This window comes from Mixophyes fleayi, chromosome 11 (genome assembly GCF_038048845.1).
Source record: "Mixophyes fleayi isolate aMixFle1 chromosome 11, aMixFle1.hap1, whole genome shotgun sequence".
In the NCBI taxonomy this organism is placed as follows: domain Eukaryota; kingdom Metazoa; phylum Chordata; class Amphibia; order Anura; family Limnodynastidae; genus Mixophyes; species Mixophyes fleayi.
Window position 1 is genome coordinate 63,102,423 of NC_134412.1, and position 22,119 is coordinate 63,124,541.

Genomic DNA, 22,119 nt, shown 5'->3' on the forward strand with positions numbered 1-22,119 from the left:
GCCCTAAATTCATCGGGCCGTTTCCCATCATCAAGCAGGTGAACTCTGTTGCATTTAGGTTAAAAATTCCGGGCTCGTTAAGAATTCCAAACACATTTCATTGTTCTCTGTTAAAACCAGTTCTTTATCCAGCTCAAGCCCAGTCTTCAGGCAAGCCACAGAGGTACAGTGTTCAGAAAATCTTAGATTCCAAAAAAGTGCAAGGACAGGTGCACTTTTTGGTACAGTGGAGGAACCGCGGGTTAGAAGAACGCTCTTGGGTTCCGCGGAGACAACTCCATGCTCCCAAACAATTGAAGGAATTCTTCAGGAAATTTCCAAGAAAACCTGGGTGTCGGGGTCCCTTGACCCCTCCTCAAGGGGGGGGTACTGTCACGAGCCGCGGCGGTACTCACAGCCGCCGCGGCTCGCTTCTCATGCGCCCCAGCGTCCCGGCCGTCACCTTGACGACCAGGACGTCATTTCCTCTTCCTGTCCGGCCGTTACCAGGGCAACGGCCAGACGCTAGTACACTAGCGCTGCGTCCCGGCGGTGCTGGTAGCCGGGCGCGTGCGCATAGCAGGCAGCCTGTGGGCTGATTAGGCTTATTAACAGGCATTAGCCTGCAACTGTGTAGGTCAGGGGCAAGCCCTGATTGGCCCTGCTGGATACTAGTAAATTAGCCTGCAGGAGTGTGTTCAACTGCTGATTGGTCTGTGTCTGTACTTAAGGCAATGAGGTCTGCTGCCTCATTGCCGGTTATAGCTTCTGTGCTCCAGTCTGCTGATCTGCTTGTTCCAGTCCCTGTATCCTGTTTCTACGTTTGACTTCCCGTGTATGACCCTTGGCTTCGTATTGGACTTCGCTTGTGTTTCCTGTGACCCTGATCCTTGGCTTGTTTACCCGTTCTGCTACTTTGCCTGTGACCTCTGACCTCAGCTTGTTCATCATTACTGTTACCTGCTGCCGGCCTTTGACTCTGCGTGGACCTGACTCTTCTTGCCTGGGTTCTCCCCAGCCGGTACACACTTCACGACCCTCTGTCAGTCTGAGGCCCAGTCTGTCCCCACCACCAGGGGCTCCAGTGAACACCTGACTGGCAGAGTAGACTCCGGGTTGTGTTGTGCCGGCTGGAGGGGTTCCTAACAGTAGTATACACCTAAAAAACATTTCCAAAAAACGTACATATCTCACACAGGACACTGCAAAAACTTTATGTCATGCACTCATCAACTCCCGCATCGACAATTCTCTCCTTACTGGTCTTCCCAAAATCAGAATCAACCCCTTACAATCTATTTTAGATGCAGCAGCTAGATTGATTTTCCTTTCAAATCGTCCTTCCTCTGCTGAGTCACTCTGTCAGTCTCTTCATTTGTTGCCTGTATTTCAACAAATCCAATATAAAATTCTTCTACTAACATACAAGGGCATCAATAAAATTGCACCAACATACATCTCCTCACTTGTCAAAATATCTCCCAACTTGACACCTCCGTTCTGCACAAGATCTGCATCTCTCTTCCACTCTCATCACATGCTCCCATTCCCAGTCACAGGACTTTTGTTGTGCTGCACCCACTTTGTGGAATTCTCTCCCTCGCACAATATGACTTTTCTCTAATCTTCAAACTTTCAAGCGTTTTCTGAAAACCCATTTCTTCAGACAAGCTTAAAACATTAACTACCCTCTTAATCGCCCTAGCTTACCATATTACCACCTTCTACACAGCTAACAAAAGACGAAAAATCTCTGACCAACATTGTTGTGTGACTGATCATACAGCCCACTAAATAAATTTTACCTCTGCATTCTAGCTGGACCAATATGCAAAATGATGGAGCACTTACCCCTGTGTATCAAACACCCATTGACCCATAGATTGTAAGCTTGCGAGCAGGGCCCTCTTCACTCTCTGTCTGTATGCAGAGCCGGATTTAGACCTCATAGGGCCCTAGGCAGGATACTGTTTTTGGGCCCCCTCCCTAAAACAATCCATAGCACTATATTTTTGCAGCCTACCATATACCCCTATAGTTACGTAGATATGAAAGCATGTGCCGCCAAAGGAGGTGAGGGCATGGCTTGCATCTTTGGGGGCACCATCACCACCGCTGTGCCTCTTCACCATCACCACCTCTGTGCCCTTCACCATCACCACTTCTGTGCCCTTCACCATTACCACCTCTGTGCCTCTTCACCATCACCACCTCTGTGCCCATCACCACCTCTGTGCCTCTTCACCATCACCACCTCTGTGCCCTTCACCATCACCACCTCTGTGCCAATCACCATCACCACCTCTGTGCCAATCACCATCACCACCTCTGTGCTAATCACCATCACCAATTCTGTGCCCCTTCACCATCACCACCTCTGTGCCCTTCACCATCACCACCTCTGTGCCCTTCACCATCACCACTTCTGTGCCAATCACCATCACCACTTCTGTGTCAATCACCATCTCTGTGCCCTTCACCATCACCACCTCTGTACCCATCACCACCTCTGTGCCAATCACCATCACCAATTCTGTGCCCCTTCACTATCACCACCTCTGTGCCCTTCACCATCACCACTTCTGTGCCAATCACCATCTCTGTGCCCTTCACCATCAACACCTCTGTGCCCATCACCACCTCTGTGCCCCTTCACCATCACCACCTCTGTCCCTCCGTTGTTTTACTCACCTTTCTATTGCCTTTCTTCTCCAGCGCGCTGCTCCTCGGTCAGTCCAGATTTAAAAAAAAAAAAAAAAGAGTCACGTGATCGCTCGTCGGGTCCCGGCACATAGTGATATCACTGAGACACTGAGAGGAGAAGAGGCTGCCGCGACCCGATTCGTGGCACCCGACACCCCTCCCCCGATTCGCGGCACCCGAACCCCCTCCCCCAACTTGTGCGGGGGGGGGGGTGCCGCGAGTCGGGGGAGGGGGGGTGATGCGAGTCGGGGGAGGGGCCGGATTTATTTTTTTTTAATTGCTCCTGTCCCCCCCAGCTGTGCCCCCCGAGAGCCGTTACGCCCTAGGCAGGTACCTAGGTTGCCTAGCGGTAAATCCGGCCCTGTCTGTATGTATAACCTAGTATTGTTATATTACTGTTTGTTCCCAATTTTAAAGTGCTACAGAAATTGCTGACACTATATAATGTTGATGATGTGTGTGTATGTATGTATATATATATATATATATATATATATATATATATATATATATACATACACACATTCACTGTTCACTTAGGTTTTATCTGTAATCCTGCTTGTTAATGCAAATATCTAATCAGTGCATAAAAGCATGCAGACATGGTCTAAGTGACTTTTACTGTAGAATGATTGTTGGTGTCATATGGGTTGTTGTTTAAGTACCGCCAAAACTTCAGATATCTTGGGATTTTTACACATAACAGTTCTCTAGAGTTTACAGAGAACGGTGCTCAAAACCAAAACCATAACCATCCAGTGAGCGGTAGTTCTGTGGGTGGAAACATCTGGTTAATGAGAGATGTTAGCAGAGAATGGCCAGACTGGTTACTGATAGGAAGACGACAGTAATTCAATTAACCATGGGTGGTATGCAGAAGAGAATCTCTGAAATCACGGCACACCCAACCTTGAAATGAATGTGCTACAGCAGCAGAAGACCACCCTGCACCTTTGTGACCACCACAAAATACACAGCACCCTTATGACCACCATATAACACATAGCAACTTTGTTATGGCCACACAATACAGAAGGCAACCTTGTGACCACCAAACAATACCTAAGGCAGCCATGAGACCACCACTCAATACAGAGAGCGAAATATGATTTTTATTGATACAAACTACACATTTAATGTGTGAGAATGTGATTATTTTTTTTACTCCTGGCTGGCCTGGGCCTATTTCTGTGAAGAGCCCTGGGGCTGCAGCCCCATCAGGCCCATTGCTAATCTGGCCCAACTTCCCACTGGTCAACCTCTTAATTCTATCTTTCTTGCAGCTACCGAATCAGAATTTTATAAATACTTACAGGTCCGACACTGGCTGACTTCCCTATGCACACACCACTCTGCAACAACCGCCATCACTTCTCTACTCTAGACTGATGACAGGGGTTAATAGGGCCGCCAACTCCTTATGGTATGCATATCTTAACTCAGGAGGGTGAACCAGCCCGGGTTGCTCTAATTCTCGGTTACCTACCAAGTCCCTATTCAGACTCAGGTGGAGGCACCAATAGTTGCACAGGATAAAATACTGTGGATAAAGAAAGATACTTACCTTAAAGTAACTGTAGAATACTATACTATTTTTTCACAAGAAAAACATTTATTATTTTATTGTAATGAAACTGAAGATGATTTTGTTGTCTAAAATAATGTCCACTGAAGCACGTTTAATTTTTATTCATGGTTTTAAATGTGAACAAATGAATTGAGAAGAAGAAATAAAAGTAACCTGTACAATAATAAGCAGTAAATTATTATTGGGTTTTAAATTTACAGTCCAGATGTATGAAAGATGAATAGATGGCAACACATCATTTCAGAAATATTTGATTAAGGAGGTTGAACCTGTTGAGATAATTAGAAAGTTTCAGTAGCTTATGACGAAGACAGTGATGACTTCTACTTTGTGCCAAATGTTAAACAGAGACTCTAATGTCAACTCCCTTAAGCTACATTTTGCAGTATAAATTGAGTTGCAGCACGTAGTATTAGATATGTGTAATTGAGTATTCAAGTTGAAACGCTAATTATTTCAACCATGAAGATTGCAATTGCTTTCCTGTTAGTGGCTCTCAGCAGCTGCTTTGGTAAGATCTGTTCTGTTTAATAATATTGTATGTGCATGTAAGATATTTATCAAGTTACTGCATAATGCATTGTGGAGTTTGGTAGTAAATGTGTAACATTCCTTCACAGAGCTGGTAGACATTAATGTTCACAGCAGTATAACCACAATGATTGTGATAGAAGCTGTAATATAGTCCTCATGTTAGTTAGGTTTAACAATTTGAATTGACTTTTGTGCACTTTTACTTCCACTTATTCTACAAATGGTTTTATATGTTTGTAGGAGAAGCCCCTTTAGCCACACATTATGCTCTAGGATGGAAACAGTGTTATTCTCTGCTCTCAATCAATAATGAAACTGTTGTTCTGATCAATATTATTTTATATAACCATTCTGTATGTATAGTTTATATTTCAATAAATATTTCTTTTTCTAGTTTCTACCGATGCGTTTATCCCATGCATGGGGCCAATCTCAGTAAGTAAACATATATTTTTTCATATGTTTATTATTTTTTGTTGAGCAAGGGCAATTGTTTCTCCCATAGTTGCCAACAGTTTCTTGGAACACTTTGCTGCACAGTCTGTGTATCTGGCCACTTCCCGTGTGATATTGTGTAGATGGACCTTGGAACACTACAGTTTCTATTATGAGTAATTTGCTCAGTTTGACATTGCATTTTATATACTTCTAGACATTAAATATTAACTTATATGCTTCAAAGAATACATGATGAATGAATGAAATACATGGTAAGAATTTAATCTAACATGTGGGAAGTACAGTACCCCAATGTATTAAAGGTATTTTGAATAAAATCTTTTACAACAGTGATTTAGGTAGTGTTAAAATAATTAAAATTTCATAAAATTAAATTCTCACAGCAACTAATACCTTCTATTACCCTGTTATTCTCTTTCATTGTAAATCCTGTTTGTCTCCTTGTTAGTATTGCAGAATGTATTATTGCAACATTATTTGAAATGATGTATTAGATCTAGTAGATCTAGTATTATTGCTTCATCTCTATTGTAGATTTGAGCTTTATAACAGACTATAAAAGGGGTTATTATAAATCACAATTTATTGTCTACTCAAAATGTAACGTTGTAGAGTGTGTGTGTTATATATATATATATATATATATATATACATTCTGCACTGTGTATTATAAATATAAAGCAATTTTAGTTTTCATAAGACATCATAAAAAGTAGAGTAAGGATTATATTTTAACTGCAACAGAATCCTTGATCCCAGACATTTATTCATTCATTTGGACTATGCACAAACCTTTAGTCTCATTGTTGAGTTGACAATAGAAGAGCAATTCACAAGACTTCTCTCCATATGCAATGATAAAAAACACAACTAGGCTCATCATTTTGGTAGTGACAGTGAGAGAAGTACATGAGAGACTAAAGCCTGCATGCTCTGAGCCATTGCTTTGTCATTTCTATGAAAACATATTAACCCTGTAAAGATTAGTGGATTAGTGGTTTAAAAATCATGACCAGCAATGTCAGTACTAATATGAAGATGAAAAGACTGCCATTTTACATAACATACTTGGTGCTTTGTGGAATCACAAATGAGAGAAACTGTAAAGGAAACATAAGCATCAACACAACAAATCTGATGAGACACATTTTCTACATATATTAAAGCTATATTTTTCTACACTTAAGGTGCATTACTTATGTAACGTTTGGTGTAAAAATTAATGTTACAAAAACAATTAATACTGTAGTTACTTTATATAAACTTCGTTATTTCTTTTTACTACTTATCAGAAAGGACAAGCTGATACTATTGGTATAGAGCTTCTTCGACTTGTTTGTGAGTATGGAGAACTAAAGGTACGTCTTTCCTTTTTCTTTATTATACAGTTCCCATTATAAGTATGAAGTGACTTTAAATTGCATCTACCAACATGTTAAAATGTAACCTTGCAATGCCTAAAAGAGAACAAGAAGTGAGGGCTTCATTCATTAAGGAGAGTAAAGCAAAAAAAATAAGTAACTTTTCACCTGGGCAAAACCAGGTTGCATTGGAGGTGGAGATAAATTTAAAATGTGGGATCAGATTTATAATTGGGGTAAGACATGTCCTAGATCAACTTCAATGTCAGTGTAAAAATAAAGCTATCAAGTATCTGTGGGCTACATGAAAAAACAGTCAGTATTTTCCATATGTGCAAAATAATAAACTCATTTGCACCTCTTGCATTGTAACATGGTTTGTCCAGTAGCAAACTTACTATTTATTTTGCCTTACTTTCAGGCCCTTAAGTGTCCATTTTTGTCAGTATAGGTCCTCTGCAGTAATACTATAATACAGTTTAGACCCTAGGCAGATGGGACAACTAAAGCTATTAATTGCAGCCCCTGCTGAAGAGTTGCCCCCCCAAAGACACTCTTGGCCTGAACTCAAGTATGGTTGCATAAGATAAAGAAAGCCGATTGTAGCAGAATATAGAACATATTTCTTATATGCAAAAAACACTCAAAATTACAAACAGAATAAAATTAACAGGTACCAGGTAGTTTCACAAATATTTATCTATGAAGTCTGGTTTTTGGTCTTTTAGGACTTTTTTTTTTAAAAAAAATGTGTCCTAAATATGTATGTAAACAAAAAAGTTACATTATATGCAAATATTCAGATGCAGTTTTCTTTCCCATGCTAATTTCCATGTAAAGTATGCACATTTAAATTACTTACATTGAAAGTAACATGTATAATTAATAATTATTGAATTATTAACATCATGGACGTGGAATCACAAAAGAGAACATTACATATACCTTCTCTAACACTCACTATTATTTGTTTTTCTCTTATTCCAGGAAAAAGAAATGGAAAGGTCATGTGAAAAAATTTGTATTGTAAAATCTATCTTCACAATTGTGGTAAATGAAAGATTTATTAATATTTTACCCCTTACCCCAAAAAACTATGGCATGTATAACATATGTATAATATGTAATTATATCTAACAATATTAATGTCTTTAATCAATATATCAGTTCTTATTCAGTCTCATAGAGCATGTTTTTGGTGACTGCAAAATGTACACTTCATGCTAATTGTAATGCTGATGCGATTTACGTTAGTGAGGCTTCTAGCTACCCAGCATAGATCAAAAATGCAAAATACAAAATGCTGTAAATCCAAGTTCACATTTTTCAGCTGGTTCCCCACTGGCATTAATAAAAAGCAAGTGGCAATGCACGTTAAGCACAATCGTATTTGACACGTGGTGTGTAACCAGTGCTTACACCTACAGTCTTGGGAAGTAGAGGGGGGGTTAATATCGGACACTCCATTAATACCCTTGTATTCACTTCAGAGAACTCAACAAAATGGAGCATGCTGCATCTAAAAGACAATACCTTACCACCGGTACTCACGACCAGTGGCACAAGTGGAAGTGACTATGTGGGCATTGGAACAACAGGTTCTATCCCCATACTCAATTGAATATACTTACCTGCATTAAAGAAACAGCCACTGAAAAGTCCACAGAAGCTTTTTTTGTAATTCAAGATATTATTGTATGTTATCACTGATCTGTAGGTCTGCAACAGTGCGGAATACAGAGCATATGTAAAGCAGGGGTATACAAGGTAGTAAATAAAAGTGCAGATGTGAAAACAAAGGGTATGAAGGGCTCACTGCTTGTGAGAGCTAACAGTCTAGAAAGGGCAAATTTGAGGTAAGAAGAGTGAGTGTGATTAGGACAGAAGCAGTATTTACAATTTTGTGACATTTGTTAAGTTGTATAGATGGGAAGAGAGTAGGCTCTAGTAAAGATGTGGGTTTTCAGGCAGCATTTAAAGATTTTAAAGATGGAGGAGATCTAATCAGACATTGTAGGACATTCCATAGGTTAGTAGTGGCATAGGAGTTGTCTTGTAGGCAGTAGTGAGAAGTGATATTCATAGAGGAGACAACGGCTAGGTCATCTAAGATGATATGTGAGAGAATGACTCAACATGAGGCTTGATAGATATGAAGGTTGTATTTTTCAGGACATTGCATGTTATAGTGAAGAGAGGAAGATCAGTATAAAATATTTGGTTCCATTTTGGGTTAGAAGAGAGCATATCCTGGGAATATTTTGAAGGTGGAGGCAACATAACTGTGATGTGAGTTGTAGAGTAGAGGGTGGAATCAATTGTGATTTTGATAATGATGAAACAGATTTGAAAGGAGATGGTCACTGTGGAAGAGGAAAGATGAAAACCTCTGTTTTGGACATGTAGAGCTTTAGGTAGCTTTGGGGCATTTTATGGATTTTCAGAAAATATGGGTAATTTCTTGTACCTCCTGACACAGCAAATAGATGTGTTGTTTTAGTGAAGTTGCAAGGAAGTAAATTAAAAGCAAATGTGTGTGTTTTTTTCTAAATAACCCAAAGAGATATGATGCTTTGGCACCAATCCACCTTTACAAAGGTATTCATTATAAAATCTGCACTTGAAAATCAAAGTGCATTACAACCTCCCCAATTGCTGGAAAGGTTAAGACTTTCTGTAGAGCAGAGTGTGATTACCAAACAATGACTACTAAGGGGGTATATAGTTTGAAAGACAATCATCTTTCAAATGAGGGTTCATCGTAGTTTTATAGTCACTCGGAGTCAGGATGGGGGAGGTCTGGGCATAACCCCCATCCCTGCTCTGCTTAATGTTTTCTGTAGTGAAAAGTGTTATTGTCTGTTGATTATGTGATCAGTAAAATATAACTACTAAGAAACCACATGATTTGAAAGAGGGAGTTTATTAAAGCCAGAATAAGAGAGATCCAAGTTTTCCTATGCCACCCATAAACTTCTTAAATACTTTCTGTAGTGTAGGGTTTAATTGTCTGCTGATCACACATAACAACCAAAATAACTTCTAGGGGTTCACATAATTTGAAAGAGGGGACTAACAACTTCTGATAGTTTTCTGTAGCACAGTGACTGCAAGGTGGGAGCTCTGTGACCTCACCACATACTGATAAGATGACGTCATTATTAGCCTTCTGTTCCCCTAGAACGCACCAACAGAAAATATCGGTAGGGGAAGGGGAAGAATTATTTTTAAGTCTTTGAGCACAATGAGTGCAACACTTTAGGGTTATATGTGGAAGGCGAGCCCCATTCGTCCTTAGCACTGAGGGGGTTAAAGCAGGTAACATAGATACTATTTGAACATGCTCAGCTTTCCATATCCTTTCATTAATTTGTGAAGGTAAGTGAAACACCAGCATGTTAACTTCTGACATATCAACTTCTTTGTAGCAAGTTTAAATTAATAACACATGGGGCCTGATTCATTAAGGATCTTAAATTAAGAAGTTTCTTATTTAAGTCTCCTGGACAAAACCATGTTACAATGCAAGGGGTGCATATTAGTTATCTGTTTTGCACATAAGTTAAATACTGACTGTTTTTTCATGTAGCACACAAATATAAACTTTAAATTTCAATGTACAAATAAGCTATCAAGTATTTGTGTGTTACATGAAAAAACTAGGGATTTTGAAAAAAACATAAAAAGTGCTAAAAACCAGTTTTGTGTTTTTTTTTTCACTCATACGCTATTATTAACCTCAATAACAATCATTTCCACTAATTTCCAGTCTATTCTGAACACCTCACAATATTGTTTTTAGGCCAAAAGGTTGCACCGAGGTAGCTTGAGCACATAATGCCCAAAAAAGAGGTACAAGATGGAATTGTTCTGGGCCCTCCCTTCTACCCCTCGCGAGATTCGACGCGAGCCTTGGACGACAGAGCCTCGTTTTCAATTTTTTGCCCGCCGGAAATATCCAAACAGTGCTCGGATCCCGTACGGATCCGCAATGTTCGGGTGGGCTCGGATTAGCGGAATCCGAGCCCGCTCATCTCTACAAAAAACAGTCAGTATTTAACTTATGTGCAAAACAGAATACTAATTTAAACCCCTTGCATTGTAACATGGTTTTGTCCAGGAGACCTAAATAAGAAACTTCTTAATTTAAGATCCTTAATGAATCAGGCCCATTGTGTTTAACCCTCTGAATATATAGCCCTTCCTTGCAGTAACCATCTGCAGAATCACCTGTGGAACCACATAAAGGCGCCCACATCCTCTCGAACACTGGCACTGCACTAATTTATTAACCGGTGAAGGTACATACTATAGTTATAACTGTATCCCCAATTGAAGAAGGATGAGTGACTGCAGCTCTGCTGTGCTAATCTATGGATGACCAAACAGGTCTGGCAAGAACACCCAGTCTAGAATCTCCTGGCTCGCTGTGACTTGTTGGAGCAGGACTTCCCTCTGGAGTCACAATGCTTCTTCTCAGTGTAGGTATTTGTTTCCTCTTTGAAAGGTTTTCATGCCTTTTACCCACTGCAGCCCTTAGTTTAATGTTTCACTTGTTATGTATAAAAGCTCGAGATGTAAAAGTTGCTTTCCTCAAACCAGTCTCCAACAATTCCTGGCAGTGGTCTCATTTCCCTTTCTCGTCCTGCACAATAGCACTTCCTCATCAGTAACTGAGAGCCGTTTAAGACACAGTTCTTAGGTAAGCTGCTCATAGACACAACCTGCCTCAGCATATATCAAATAACAACATGTGGATGAAAGTCAACAGGTACATTTCCTATCTATTTATTTAATACATATCTTTAATGTATTAATATATATGCATCAGTACATTTTTTTCTGTTCAATATTACCATAGGTAAATGTTCAAAACATTTTATTTCTTATTTTCTTTGTACTTTAGAAACTTGTGGCTGGTTTCAAGAGATGTAACGTAGACTTTGTCTTTATGCAATTGGTACAGTATTTGTTTACAATTTATTCAATTAAATATGTTTTATAAACTATTTTATTATCACAAACAATATGCAACAAGGTATGGATTTTGCAATCTAAACATTGGTTATGTTATAAAGCAGAAGTGGTAAATTACATGACAACTATTTTAAAGAAATTTCAAATGATGTCATTAATGATGTCAATGATGATACAGGATTACAAATTGCTTTAATACAGGTTTATCAGTTTTATTTTTCTTGATTCAGCAATTGGGTCATACTATACTTCAAATGTTATTTATGTGACTGTTTATATAATTTTTAGGTCATAGGGAGATTTACAAGTTAATTTTTAGATGACTCATCCATAATGTGTTGAAAGCCACATGGAATGTTTTAAATGTCAGAATTCTATAATCTCATATGTGATTTTATAAATAATCGAAGAAACAATTCTTTAATCTATCACCCTAACTACTAAAAGGCCCGTCCACATATTGCGACTTTTGAATTCAGTCGTATGATTTTCAGTTACTTTTCATATATTACACATACATCAAAGGGAGGAATTCAATTGAACGCGCTATTATCAAGAATGCGCATTATTACCGTTAGTACAGTAATTTCAACTCTGGTTTTTTCTAGCAGCTCTGTGAGCCGTGAGCAAAAATACACGTTAAAATTACTGTACTAACGGTAAGACTGTGCAGGCCATGTTATTCTCACGAATAGTGCAGTCAATTGAATTCCCCCCTAGAATAACATCCCATACAGCAGTAAATTTTCAATATCATTCTACTTCAAGTGATATGATACCGGGATATTGAACTAAAGTTTGAAAACTTTGTTTCCAAATTAGAGTATTTTTTTTTTAAAGATCCAGTCAAGTAAGATTTAATACAATAGCTTAGATCAAAGTCTAAACTAAATACTTACCCAGTTCCACTGGGATGAAATTGCTTTCATAATTTTTCTGAATTGTAATTATGTAAAGGAGTCATGCTACAGTTTGTTTTTCAATAAGATTGCACTAGATTAAATAAGAAATAGGGGTTTCACAGTGCGCACAGTAGTATAAACCAATATAGCACCTAAACACAGATGCAAATGACATACAAAGTCAAAACAATGAAAAATGTCCGTAATCACAAATGTTAATAACAAGATATATCCAAGTCCAGCAGACTATAGTCTGCGCGTCGTCCCCTTCGTATTCCTGATCTCCACGGGTAAATTAAATATCAAATATATTAAAAAGATGGGGGCACTTCAATTGTGTATTATCTTTCATAAAATGTATTCATATAAAATCGCAAAGATGCAGGTACCAGAAGATCATAAAATCAAAGCATATAACACACACTGGTCTATTCGCTCTCGCAGTGTCCGTAAACTAAGCAGACCTCACACACAAGAAACTCCTTGCAATCCCTCTACGCTGTCTGTGGCGACTTCGTCAGAAGGGGTGGGTCTAACATCATCCCACAGTCTTCTTATAGGGCAACATAATTACTCAAACAGATGCACACCCGGTGACTTCAATATGATCCCATTCTTACATAAAGTAATCATTATTACAGGTATTCATATACAGATCGTAATCATTATATAACCGTATTATCGAGGGTTATCTTAATACTCTACATTTATTATACCTACAAATAACAAACAGTTACACAGTATATTTAGACAAGAATTTCTCATACTGATTAGATCTTCTGCTTTCCTCTTATCTGCCTGCGAAGCCACAAATTGTGTTTAAGAGACCAAGAACTCTCAAGTCTTATTTTAGCCCCCTCTTACCTAAAGGATGTTTGCAGATCGAATGATAATTGTTTAACATCTATTAAAAGTTTTCCCATGCGGACATTGTAAAGCATGTAAATATGTGCACAAAATTCACACAACATTCGCAAATTCAACTGCAAAAAAAAATCAGGATTATTAAAACACTTATGAATTGTAATACCACTTATGTGGTTTATTTAATTGAATGTGAGTGTGGTAGACTTTACATAGGAAAAACAAAAAGAGCACTCAAGACTCGCATTTTTGAACATGTAAGAAATATTCTGCATACAATAGATAACCATAGCATCCCCAAAATGTTTTTTAGCTGTCACAATGCCAATCCGAGTTGTTTGCGATTTAAGGCCATAAGCATATAGAGATGGATAAGAGAGGGGGGAGATCGGTTATTAAGGTTATCACAGAGGGAAACCTATTGGATCTATATGGTGAACACCTTTGCTCCAGTAGGATTGAATGAAGGTTGCGAAATTACCCCCTTCTTATAAGTCTCCTAGTATTGAGCTGTTAACCCCTCTTATGTGAGGGCACAATATTCTATATAGCATCACATTGCGTGACTAAATATGGATATATGAGGAACAAGGTCCAAGTAGTCTTTAATTAGAATATAGGATACATGCAGATGAATAGTTTTCCATGACTCATTGTTAAGTCACATTATGATTAAAGTGTAGAGACTAATGCTATACATGTAAACTGTGCATGAATGTAAAGTGTCTCTTTTTATGTAAGGAAAGATGTGTTCTTTATATTAAAATCATATTTTTTGTGAATAGTTGGAATGTCTGAAAATGAATAAAGAAAATAGAGCTAAAGTGATTGAAGCTTTTCGGGTAAGTTTATAAAATCTTAAGTCGGACTACAATTATTACAGTACTCTCTGATGCAGAGTTTTAAGCATTTAAAATGTTACATACTTACCCAATGTATGCCTGCATACTTTGCTCCTTACTTAGTTTACCCCCTATCTCAAAGAAGCACCTTGTATAAGAATATATATGAAAGGGCAGAGACCTTTCACATCTCCATTACTTAATCTCACCTTACATTCTTTGTAGACTGGCTAGCTGCTAATCTTGCAAGACAGAGATGCTACCAGTTATATATGTTCATTTGTTTGGTGTTTGCTTTTGAATAAGGACTACACATTACAATGGTTTGCAATAAGGTTGTGCACCGGCCACTTTTGGTATTTTGGGTTTTGGGTTCTGATTAGCTTGAGGTTTTGGGTTCTGATTTGTTTTGCCAAAACACCCCACGAAAGGTTTTGGTTCTGATTTTGGGTTTTGGGTTCTGATTTTTTTTAAAAAAAGCATAAAAAGTGCTAAAATCCATATTTCGGGGTTTTTTTTTTCACTCCTACACTATTATTAACCTCAATAACATTCATTTCCACTAATTTCCAGTCTATTGTGAACACCTCACACCTCACAATATTGTTTTTAGTCCAAAAGGTTGCTCCGAGGTAGCTGGATGTCAAAGCAAAGCGCCACAAGTGGGCGGCACAAACACGTGGCCCATCGTAGGTGGCTGTATAGGTTTGAATGGCTTTTTGCTGCTCCTCCATCCTCTGCAGCATATAGAGGATGGAGTTCAAGCACGTCACTACCTCTTGTTTTAGTTGATGGCAGGGCAGTTTCATGCTTTTTTGATGTAGCAGGAACAGTGAACGTAGTTTAATATCTGATACTAATATTTCTGCACTGCAGGAACAGTGAACGTAGTTTAATATCTGATACTAATATTTCTGCACTGCAGGAACAGTGAACGTACTTTAATATCTGATACTAATATTTCTACACTGCAGGAACAGTGAACGTAGTTTAATATTTGATACTAATATTTCTGGATTGCCTTTTGAAGTGGAATCTCGACGGGATTTGGTACCGGGGACACAATACCTCCATCAGCCGTCTAAATTTCACTGCACAGTAGGCGGACTCCGGACGCACGTCTAACACCAACATAGCTGTTACGGCTGCAGTTCTCCGCTTTGCCATAGGATGACTATATAGGAGTGGCACTGCAGTGGCAGACAGGATGGCAGTTTGAAAAACTAGGCCCCAAAGAGCACATAATGCCAAAAAAAGAGTTGCAAGATGGAATTGTCCTTGGGAAATCCCACCCACCCTGATGTTGTTGAAATAGGACATGCGCACTTTAACAAACCAATCATTTCAGCCACAGGGCCTACCAAACTACTGTGGCTGAAATGATTGGTTTGTTTGGACCCCCACAAAACGAGCTGGCAAAGAAAAAAAAGAGGTGCAAGATGGAATTGTCCTTGGGCCCTCCCACCCACCCTGATGTTGTTGAAATAGGACATGCGCACTTTAACAAACCAATCATTTCAGCCACAGGGCCTACCAAACTACTGTGGCTGAAATGACTGGTTTGTTTGGGCCCCCACACAAAAAAAGCTATTCATCTCTCCCTGTACAAACTAAACTGGCTCTACTGAGGCAAGATGTCGTCCTCATCCTCATCCTCTGATTCCTCGCCCCCTTCAGTGTGTACTTCCTCATCCTCACACATTATCAATTCGTCCCCGCTGGACTCCACAACCACAGGTCCCTCTGTAGACTCTGGAGGGCAGTGCTGTTCTTGATTGAGGAATTGATTATTCATTTTTATGAACATAATTTTTTCAATGTTTTGCGGAAGCAACCTCCTTCGACGCTCACTGACCAGGTTCCCCTCTGGACTAAAAACTCTTTCCGAGTACACACTGTAGGGGGGACAACTCAGGTAAAATATAGCCAGTTTGTACAGGGGCTTCCAAACTGCCTTTTTTTCCTGCAGTAAAAATAAGGACTGTATGACATGTCTACTTGGATGGTGTCAGCAGAGTAATCCTCCACCATTTTTTCAATTGTGACAGCATTCAATGCAGCGACAGTAGACATGTCTGCAATATTTGGCAGGTCCTTCAGTCCGGACCAGATGTTCTCAGCATCCCCGCCAGCGGGTTTTTTAGGAAAACTGAGCTTTTTCCTCGCAGCCACAGGTGTTTAAGAAAATGGAGGAGCTGTTGGCATGTCACGGTCCTCTTCAGAGGACAATCTCCTGACCAGCAGGTCTTTGCACCGCTGTAGACTTGTGTCCGCCGGAAACAGAGACACAACATACGCTTTAAACCGAGGATACAGCACGGTGGCCAGAATGTATTCCTCTGACTTTAAAAGAGTGACCACCCTCGGATCCTGGCAAAGCATACGAAGGGCTTCATCCACAAGAGCTACATGCTTTGTTGAATCGCAATGCTTTAACAGCTCCTCCCTCACTTTCTCCAGCTGCCTCTGCAACAGCCTGATCAGGGGAATCACCTGACTCAAGCTGGCAGTGTCGGAACTGACTTCTCGTGTGGCAAGTTCAAACGGCTGGAGAACCTTGCACAACATGGAAATCAGTCTCCACTGCGCTTGACTCAGGCGCATCCCCACTCCTTTTCCTATGTTGTAGGTGGCTGTGTAGGCTTGAATGGCCTTTTGCTGCTCCTCCATCCTCTGCAGCATATAGAGGGTGGAGTTCCAGCGCGTCACAACCTCTTGTTTGAGGTGATGGCAGGGCAGGTTCAGCCTTTTTTGATGTTGCTCGAGTCTATGGTAGGCACTGACAGAATGCCTAAAGTGTCCCGCAATTTTGCGGGCCACCGCAAGCATCTCCTGCACACCCCTGTCACTCTTCAGGTAATGCTGCACCAACAAATTTATGGTGTGGGCAAAACATGGGACGTGCTGGAAATTGCCCATATGTAATGCCCGCACAATGTTACTGGCGTTGTCTGACACCACAAATCCCCAGGAGAGTGTAAGTGGGGTAAGCCACTGCAAGATTATTTCCCTCAGTTTCTCTAAAAGGTTGTCAGCATTGTGCCTCTTATTAAAACCGGTGATACACAACGTTGCCTGCCTTGGAACGAGCAGCCATTGTGAAGATGCTGCTACTGATGCAGCTGCTGCTGTTGCTGCGGAAGGCAATGCATCTACCCAGTGGGCTGTCACAGTCATATAGTCCTTCGTTTGCCCTGAACCACTTGTCCACATGTCCGTGGTTAAGTGGACAGTGGGTACAACCGCATTTTTCAGAGCACTGAGGACACTTTCGTACTTCTCTGTACATCCCGGGTATCGCCTGCCTAGTGAAGTGGAATCTAGACGGGATTTGGTTACCGGGGACACAATACCTCCGTCAACCGTCTAAATCCCACTCCACTGATGGCGGACACTGGACGCACGTCTAACACCAACATAGCTGTTACAGCCGCAGTTATCCTCTTTGCAATAGGGTGACTACTGTCGTACTTTGTGCTCATGGCAAACGACTGTTGGACGGTCAACTGTTTGGTGAAAGACGTAGCGTTCTTGCGACTTCCCCTCTGGGAAGATGACCGACTACCAGCAGCAGCGGCAGTAGTAGGCGTACCGCTGCAGGATTGCTCGGATGAATCCCGGATTGAAGAGGACTCAGTCTGGATGGTAACATGGCCTGCAGGACTAAATCTGATGGAGATCGTGGAGGAAGTTGACGAGGAGGGTGTTGGTGGTGTGTATCCAAAAGGACCAAGGGATTTAGGTATCCCTGGACTGCTGACGGTCCTAGCCACAGGTCCTGAACTAAACACTGAATTATGAAGGTTCTTCAGGTGACATATAAGGGAGGATGTCCCTAGGTGGCCAAGATCCTTACCCCTGCTTATTTGAGCTTTACATAAGCTACATATGGCCATACATTTGTTGTCCGGATTGGGATAAAAATAACTCCAGATCGAAGAGGTGGATTTTTTGGTCTTCTGACCAGGCATGACGATGGGCTTTTTCATCCAATGGACAACAACTGTTTCCCCCCCTGGTGCCTCATTTAAGATAACCACATCAGCATCCTCCTAGTCAAGTTCCTCCTCAGCGTCAGCTACATCAATATCCTCCTCCCGGTGTACAACATTCACACCTTCACTAGCCAAATCTGTAACTGCACTGTGGGTGATCCTTCCAGCATATGCAGAGGGCGTGCTGCAAATGGTGAAAGGAGCCACCTCATCCCGTACAGTGATGGGAAGGTCAGGCTTCGCAACCACCAACACCCTTGGTCTCGCCTTGGAGATTTGTGATGCCATCTCTTTAGAAGGCAGAGTTGTTTGCTGTGTTGTTGATGACAGCTTAAGTCTCTTAAATTTTTTAGAGGGGTGGGAAGGAGGAGGGCTTAGATCCTTGGGTGAAGCTGAACCACTAGTCATGAACACGGGCCAGGGCCTAAGCCGTTCCTTGCCACTCCGTGTCGTAAATGGCATACTGGCAAGTTTACGTTTCTCCTCCTATGATTTGAATTTTCTTTTTTTACTAATTTTAGTTAACTTTGGGTTTTTGGATTTTACATGCCCTCTACTAGGAGATTGGGCATCGCCCTTGGCAGACGACGTTGATGGCATTTCATTGTCTATGTCATGACTAGTGGCAGCAGCTTCAGCATTAGGAGGAAGTGGGTCTTGCTCTTTCCCTACTTTATCCTCCAAATTTTTGTACTCCATTATATGCAGCACAAGAGAGCGTACCCCTAAACCACACACACTTTGGGACTGCGTAAACAGTGAATGTAGTAATATAGATTGCAGTACCTATATTTTGGGACTGCAGAAACAGTGAATGTAGTAATATAGATTGCAGTACCTATTTTTTGGGACTGCAGAAACAGTGAACGTAGTAATTTAGATTGCAGTACCTATTTTTTGGGACTCCAGAAACAGTGAACGTAGTAATATAGATTGCAGTACCTATTTTTTGGGACTGCAGAAACAGTGAACGTAGTAATATAGATTGCAGTACCTATTTTTTGGGACTGCAGAAACAGTGAACGTAGTAATATAGATTGCAGTACCTATTTTTTGGGACTGCAGAAACAGTGAACGTAGTAATTTAGATTGCAGTACCTATTTTTTGGAACTGCAGAAACAGTGAACGTAGTAATTTAGATTGCAGTACCTATTTTTTGGGACTGCAGAAACAGTGAACGTAGTAATATAGATTGCAGTACCTATTTTTTGGGACTGCAGAAAGAGTGAACGTAGTAATTTAGATTGCAGTACCTATTTTTTGGGACTGCAGAAACAGTGAACGTAGTAATTTAGATTGCAGTATCTATTTTTTGGGACTGCAGAAACGGTGAACGTAGTAAATTAGATTGCAGTACCTATTTTTTGGGACTGCAGAAACAGTGAACGTAGGTAAATTTAGCAGTACTAATATTTCTGGACTGCAAGAACAGTGAACGTAGGTAAATTTAGCAGTACTAATATTTCTGGACTGCAAGAACAGTGAACGTAGGTAATGCAGTACTAATATTTCTGGACTGCAGAAATTTTTTCATACTTTTGAAATAATTTTTTTATATTTTTTGTTAATTATTTTTGTATCATTTTTTTTTTTTTTTAAGATTTGTTAATAATTATAAAATTACTATGGACTTATCAGAACAAAGCACAGGACAAAAGCACCACTGGACTCAGCAGGACAGACACTGGCCAAAGCACCACTGGACTCAGCAGGACAGAGCACAGGACGAAAGAATAAAGCACCACTGGACTGATCACACAGGAGCAGGAGCACCACTACCCTACAACCTCCCTCTACCCTGATCACAGCCCAAATGAAAATGGCGGCCGCTAGCGGGGAATTTATGCAATCCGAGTCTCGCGAGATCCAACGCGAGACTTGGACTTCAGAGCCTCACTTTCATTTTTTGGCGCCGGAAATACCCGAACAGTGCTCGGATCCCGTCGGATCCGCACTGTTCGGGTGGGCTCGGATTAGCGGAATCCGAGCCCGCTCATCCTTAGTTTGCAATGTTGCTAGGTCTCTTTTTTTTTAGTTGAAACCTATAGGCAGTTTTCTGTCTCAGTCATGAGCACCTAGTATTTTGTTTCTGTATGTGTTATTTTAATTTATTATAATGATTTCTGTGGAAACATATAATTTTGCAAATATCATTTTTATTTTATTTTGTTGAAAAATACACATGTTGCTATTCTATAGTCCTTTGGGAATGATGTATGGCTAGTTTATTTTATTGGTGTTTAACTGAAATGTGTATGTCACATTGACTGAGATACCTATTATATTTCACAACTGTAATCTAGCAATTGTGCAGTATTTAACCATTGGCACTTTTTCTTAGATTCTTTAATAAATTAATTTTAATTTATTTTATATATTGGGTATAGAGATGCTATAGCAAGTGTTAGATAGATTAAAGTATCTAATATTTTCACTTTTGGATATGTTCACCAGACATGGCAAAATGTTCATGATACCTAACACTTCCTTGTATTTTCTGGAGAGCGTAAATATGGGGTAAATGTATCAATCAACGTTTATTTAAAACCTCCGATTCTCAGTGGTTTGCTGTCATTATTTAAATTGGCAATTTTATTAAAGTCAATACCCAATGGGCTTTACCTTTAATAAAATTGCAGTTATAAATCATGACAGCAAACCGTAGAGAATCATCAGTTTTAAATAACCATAGATATATTTTAGACCATTTGGAAGAAAAAAATGCTCCATGATTTATGATTTTGAACAGTGTGTAGATGACGCAACTGATACTTTGCTATGAATATAATAAGATTTCAAATACTGAGTCCATTGCACGCAGGGGCGGATTGGCCATATAAAATACCGGGACTTTTCCCAGTAGGCCAGTGGCTTCAGTAGGCCGCCTAATGTCTCTACTAAGGTTTTAAAAAAATTATGTGGAGCACCCCCCCCCTTTGTCCCCGGACCGGGCGTGGCAGGGGGGGGTGGCATGCAGTAGGTGGCTTGCCCTTCCTCCTGGACCAGCCACCTTCCTTACTGTGGCTGGCCGAGGATCTGTTTCTGTCCCTTCCGCCTCCCCTTAACTCTGTGGCCAGTTGCAGTGACATGGGATGTGTCACATGACCGGTGCCGTCCCATGTTTACAGGGAGGAGTCTCCACAGCAGCTGTAACAAGGTAAGTGTGATGGAGGGAAGAGGGGGGGGGGCTGTTATGTGAGAAGGAGGGCAGAGGGGGGGCTTTTATGTGAGAAGGAGGGCAGAGTGGGGGGTTGTTATGTGAGGAGGGCAGAGTGGGGGGGCTGTTATATGGGAAGGAGGGCAGAGGGGGGGCTGTTATGTGAGAAAGAGGTCATGGGGGGCTGTTATGTGAGAAGGAGGGCAGAGTGGGGGGTTGTTATATGAGAAGGAGGGCAGAGTGGGGGGGCTGTTATGTGAGAAGGAGGGCAGAGGGGGGGCTGTTATGTGAGAATGAGGGCATAGGGGGGGCTGTTATGTGAGAAGGAGGGCAGAGTGGGGGGATATTATATGAGAAGGAGGGCAGAGTGTAGGGGCTGTTATGTGAGAAGGAAGGAAGAGGGGGGCTGTTATGTGAGAAGGAGGGTGGAGTGGGGGGTTGTTATGTGAGAAGGAGGGCAGAGTGGGGGGCTTTTATGTGAGAAGGAGGGCAGAGTGGGGGGTTGTTATGTGAGGAGGGCAGAGTGGGGGGGCTGTTATATAGGAAGGAGGGCAGAGGGGGGGCTGTTGTGTGAGAAGGAGGTCATGGGGGGCTGTTATGTGAGAAGGAGGGCAGAGTGTAGGGGCTGTTATGTGAGAAGGAGGGCAGAGTGTAGGGGCTGTTATGTGAGAAGGAAAGCAGAGTGGGGGGCTTTTATGTGAAAAGGAGGGCAGAGTGGGGGCGCTGTTATGTAAGAAAGGAGGGCATGGGACGTGTC

At 40.8% G+C, this 22,119-nt stretch overlaps 1 protein-coding gene across 1 annotated transcript in view; it reads left to right on the forward strand.

Moving 5' to 3' along the window:
* The first annotated feature begins 4,666 nt into the window (after window positions 1-4,666).
* Window positions 4,667-22,119, forward strand: part of LOC142107561 (uncharacterized) — a 34,248-nt gene continuing 16,795 nt past the window's right edge. Inside the window, exons 1-6 of the mRNA XM_075191061.1 lie at window positions 4,667-4,781; window positions 5,199-5,239; window positions 6,556-6,621; window positions 7,612-7,674; window positions 11,531-11,584; window positions 14,153-14,209. Of these exons, the coding sequence (XP_075047162.1) occupies window positions 4,733-4,781; window positions 5,199-5,239; window positions 6,556-6,621; window positions 7,612-7,674; window positions 11,531-11,584; window positions 14,153-14,209 (330 nt within the window). The 5' untranslated portion in view covers window positions 4,667-4,732. The remainder of the gene's footprint in view (window positions 4,782-5,198; window positions 5,240-6,555; window positions 6,622-7,611; window positions 7,675-11,530; window positions 11,585-14,152; window positions 14,210-22,119) is intronic.